This window comes from Homalodisca vitripennis, unplaced genomic scaffold, assembly GCF_021130785.1.
Source record: "Homalodisca vitripennis isolate AUS2020 unplaced genomic scaffold, UT_GWSS_2.1 ScUCBcl_2433;HRSCAF=7191, whole genome shotgun sequence".
In the NCBI taxonomy this organism is placed as follows: Eukaryota; Metazoa; Arthropoda; class Insecta; order Hemiptera; family Cicadellidae; genus Homalodisca; species Homalodisca vitripennis.
Window position 1 is genome coordinate 37,718 of NW_025778556.1, and position 5,156 is coordinate 42,873.

At 35.9% G+C, this 5,156-nt stretch overlaps 1 protein-coding gene across 1 annotated transcript; it reads right to left on the reverse strand.

Annotated features, from left to right (window-relative positions):
- Positions 1-2,768: 2,768 nt before the first annotated feature.
- Positions 2,769-4,757, reverse strand: LOC124372050. Its single transcript, XM_046830409.1, has 4 exons — positions 4,588-4,757; positions 4,048-4,206; positions 3,259-3,777; positions 2,769-3,034 (listed from the first exon to the last, which is right to left on the reverse strand). Exons 1-4 carry the CDS (start codon positions 4,628-4,630, stop codon positions 2,769-2,771), a joined length of 987 nt encoding a protein of 328 aa, XP_046686365.1. The 5' UTR covers positions 4,631-4,757.
- Between the last annotated feature and the right edge of the window lie 399 nt (positions 4,758-5,156).

The following is a 5,156-nucleotide window of genomic DNA, read 5'->3' on the forward strand; positions in this document are numbered from 1 at the left end:
TATTATATGGCTCTTGTTGGATTTTACTCTGAGAACAACATATACAACTTGTTGCAACATGCAAAAGTCTATTTTTGGGACTTGGGAATACATTTCATTCCGAAAACCACTGATACTTTCAATGCGGTTACTGGACCATTGAAAAACTTGAAAAGAGTTTCAAAGATTGCATAAAATCGTTGAATCTTAGTATAAATTCTGATGATTTCAAGATCTTTAAAAGACGGTGACAAAATATCAATTAATTCTCCAATTAAATTCTACTTGGATAAAACCGTTAGTGATCTCTTAGGTTTTGAAAAATCGGATGCAAAAAACTTACAAAAAGAATCGTCTTACTTCAACTCAAATGAAAATGTAATTGCATCGAATCCACCGAATCTCAGAGCCGTTGATGTCATCGAGATACACTGCAATATTGTCAACAACAGTCTTGTCAATCATGATGTTCACTCTTACAAACATTTGGAGACAGCAATCCTCTACTCCTTTTCCCCTAATGTACCACACGGCTACAAAATATCTCAATCACCTCAAGAAAAACACTACATACCTCTTCGGAGCGGTTTACGAAAGATTCAACAGATCACAATCACACTTGTAGACCAAAACAACCAACTGCTCCAGAACAACCATGTAAACAACATCGTCTATTTAGATCTGATCAGTAAATCACAAACACATACATACTCAAAATTGTGGTAAATAAAAACGCGTGGTGTCTGCGCGGTGGCGGGACAGCGATGACATGCGTGGTGATTCGCGCGGCGCGGTTCTGACTACCCGTACTCACACTCTTAGTCGCTCTCTAAAAAAATTCTGTCCCAGATTCGGTCTCACACGGTTTGTCCCAGATCCGGTCTCGGGTGCGTTGTCCCAGGAACGGCCAAAGTATACTACTGTCGTCTATGGTAAATGTATATGAATTTTAGTTATATCCTAATCTAAGAAGGGAGTTTAAATGTGTTATTGGGTGACTGAGAATGTTCAGAATGTTCTACGATAGTGCAAATTCAAATTTAAAAACAATTGTCTGAGAGAATAACAATTGCAGAACGTGTGACAAGTGCAAAGAACGGTATTGTACATGCAATCAAGAAGTAAGATCGCTACAGGTAATTAGTATGTTACTATGGGGATGCAGATTGTTGCAGAATTCAAAAGTGACATTCCTAGACAAAAATGATATAAATGAGTTTCATGTGCACCACCCTTCATTTAATTTAAAAACTAAAAATTACACATACTTACTTAAGTGCTATAATAAATATATTTTTAAACCATAATTTTGTGATATACATTTTTTATTTAAGGATCAGCTGGCTAAAACTTTTGTTTAGTCGATTGACAAAGTCAAAGGATTAATTCATAGTCATACATTCAGGACGCGATAGCGTAACACATGTCCATTAATGATTAAAACATGCAATAAATTTAAATTACCGACAAGGACAATGTAGATTACCTCCAAGAGTTATTATAAACATAATTTTGACCATTATGTTATTTATATTTACCATAAATATAACATTATAAATAAATCCGATCCAATACACTTTACACACAGTGCCATACTACTTTGCATAATTAATACATTTGTATAGCGATCCATCCTCTTAATAGCTATTTAATAAAATATTTAAATAACTACAAAATATACACAGATAAAATCAAACTGATGTCTTTAGATTTAAAGCTACATAAGATAACAAAATCATTACTTAACCTCCTCATTCCAAATAAAAAAAAATTTTGGAAATTTTTTATTTTGTTGTTATTTTTAGATTTTATATGTTTACCAAAGACCATTAAAATAAAAATAAATTTTTTTTTATATGTTTACATACAGAATGGCTGATGTCGACTATAGTAGACATTTGGAATATAGGCATTACATTTTGACCCATCGTATCGAGTAGTATTCTTTTATAATTGTACCAAAGGAAGAATAATCAGCATAGAAAGATAAAGTAAAAAGTGTTTTAATTGTACAGTATACTTTTTTGTAAATTACAATGGTGTTATAATCATCTTATGAAATGGGAATTTTCAAAGCTCGTGGTACGCTTTGAAGCAATTTCGGTTTTCCTGTAGACACAAGTAGACCTTGCATGTTGCGCACTGAACTCTCGCACCATTTGAGTTACATCCTGGGAATCTACAGCGGTTCTTCTTAGCAGGGGTAGGAATTTCCGGTAAGTGGAGAACATTTTTGGTTCGCAGTGCATCTGGTGGATGTGCAACTCTTGGTTGCTTCCTTGGAGGGGGTATAGAGCAGACATAGTCAGGGTCACTGTCATCAGTTCCCTCACCAACATGTCCGTGAATCAGGAACTCAGCGTACTCTCTTTTGAAGCCCATTAAAATCTAGCATATCCTTTTTTGATGTACCCAGGGCACGCTGATCCCGGCGGTACTCAATCCACCCCGCAGCGATTGCAAAATCAAAGAAATGCATGATTAGTCCTTACCGTCCACTTGCTAGTCCTAGCTGAAATGCGGTAATAGCTTATTAAGCGGTCCAAAAAGTCCACACCTCCCATTTGTGAGTTGTACTGTCGTACAACTAAAGGTCTGTTCACCTCAACGAAAACTCTTCTTTTTCTACACCATCTTCTGCATGTTTCAATGGGTTCAGCGCCCTCTTTACTTGATATGAGCAGTACTGGCTTTGTTGTCAAACCATTTCACCACACTTATCTGCCCATCTGACCTTACACTCTGGTCCACAGACCCTCTGCCCTCTCTCTTCATTATTTTATCCTCTTTCAATTTGGAATTAGGGGGGATTCTCTGTTTTTGGAGTGTACCGGTTCCTGTTGCCTCTCGTTCTGAGTGGAGCCAAGTCTAGTTTGTAGTTCCTCGGATGTAAAGTACCTATCCATGTAAACTGAAACCCCCTGCGGGAAAGTTCTCAGCAGCTTCATGACTGCCTTACCACCAATGTTAAGTCTGGAACAGGATGGATCTTCTACAATCGGGTCACCCTTGCCATTGTAAAAAAAGAAATCTAGAGGTAATCCATCTGGAGCAGCTGCAACAAAAATTTTAATCCCACAAGGATTTGGCTTGGATTTTTATCACTTGTCTTGCAGGACATCGACCCCAAAAAGGCACCATTTGTTCATCTACTGCTACGTTTTGACTTCTATTATTTAAAAGACACCCAGTTCGGACAGATTTTTACTATAGGATTAACTTTCCAAAACTTTGTAGCTTTTTTTTTCATCCTGAGGCACTTCATTGTTGTAAAACAACCTTCAAATTGTTTCTGATGGCAAAAAAAAAGGTCCCGTGGTAAAATTGATGCTATCGAGGGTACCTTGGTCTTAACATCATAGTACATCCTAGTTCGTGGGAGACCCATAATCGACATTTTGATCGCTGCACCAAAAAACTTTTTGGTTTGTTCAGGACCGGAAATTAATGGACGACCTTTGTTTTCGATGTAAGTGCGATTTGTTTGGTTAGTAACCACATTGAAAATATCGTCAGGAATGTACTTGCTGACGTAATCTTGAGGAGGTATATTGAGTGCGTTTTGATTTATTTCTTCGTAAGCAGGAGCAGGAGGTAGTGGATCAAAACTAACCTGTTTTTTCCAAAAAGTTCTTGTTTGACTTGGTAAGGTTTCATCATTTTGCTCCGGAGTAGTTACTTGAGTGTGAGTGCCAAGCTGGTTTACTGAAGTCACACTGGATCGTCTGGAACCTCTTGGTTGAACCATGCGTGTGGAAGGTTCGATTGCAGGATTTGCCACCACCTGAGTTACACCACCTGTCAACACACAATACAAATCAATGTCTGTTACTAACATAAATATTAAGCATAGTATTCAATAATAAATTTTGCATAGCCTATTTGTAAATACATCCAAATATTATTGAATTTACTAAAGTTTGGAAAACCCAGGTTAAATAAATTTATTCAAATTTTAGAGTACCAACCAATAAAATATGTAACCTAAAAACGTTTTGTCACCCTGGTTTGAGAAATATGGTTGTTTTTTAATATTATTTTAACGTAAAGCCCAAAGTAAAATCATACCTTCCGAATCACTGTCGTCTTCAGATGTCTCCTCCTGCGCTTGCTGGATAGGTTCTTCCGGTTCAAAATCTGGATCAGCATCTTCATCATCACTGATCTCTAGATCACTAACGTCTCCATTTAATTCGTTGTCCACAAAATCTTCAAAACGACTAGAATCTAAAAAAAAAAAAAAACCAAAGAATTATTGTCAGCAAAAATCAAAATTCTAGTGTTTAAATAGCACAAAAAAATGAAAAAATAAATAATAAGTTTAAAAATAACATACAATGTTAATTTATCTCAAATATAACATCTATTTTGTTGTTAGAAATGAGAAAGCAGGAACAGTAAACATAGGTTGTTTAGTTTGTTGCTGATTGCCCCTGTTCCAAATGTCGACTCTGGTAGACATACAAAGTTTCGAACGTTACCAAGGCAACCAAAATCCATAAACTAATCAAAACATTATATCAATGTCTTCCTTAGACCTTAAACAATACATGTAGCCTAGATTTATTCTAAGAATTTAACATTTAGTATTAAAAAACAAGCACTTACATGGACGTAGTCGCTCTGAACGCTCATATCGCCGGTCGGACATTTTCCAAATGATGTGATGATGACCAAACTCAACAAAACAACTGTCAAGAGTATCCAGGGAGTGCTGCTACCTCTAGGCAGTAGAATGAAACTACTCGCAAAGCTGCCAACCTATTTTTAACTCGTAGAGAAAAATTCCCTACGACACAATGTTTTATGTCGACTGTGGTCGACGAATGGAACGAGGAGGTTATATGTTTTCTCAACTGAAAAATCAAAAAATGAATATGATAAAATATTTCCAATAATAACACAGTTATATTCTGGAGAAGAAGGACATACTTTGGTTATATTATCTGTAGTTCTATATAATTCAGTATTCATAATCTTGTTACCATTCCAGCAATAGCGCAGCACAACGTTATAAATTAATAACATACCAGAAACTTGTACAGTTATGATTAGCATGTTTGTGTATTTAGATGTGGGAGTTGTGTATCTAGATTGCTTCGTATAAAATCTTTGATAACAGACAAATGTAAATTACTTACATCAATAATAAAACCCAACACAAGCATTTTTTTTAC

Coding starts and splice junctions, on each gene's coding strand:
- LOC124372050 (XM_046830409.1), bottom strand. CDS start 4,630: ATGTCCGACCGGCGATATGAGCGTTCAGAGCGACTACGTCCAT. Junction 4,207..4,587: donor TTCAGAGCGACTACGTCCAT/GTAAGTGCTTGT, acceptor TTTTTTTTTTAG/ATTCTAGTCGTTTTGAAGAT. Junction 3,035..3,258: donor CCATCAGAAACAATTTGAAG/GTTGTTTTACAA, acceptor TTTTTGTTGCAG/CTGCTCCAGATGGATTACCT.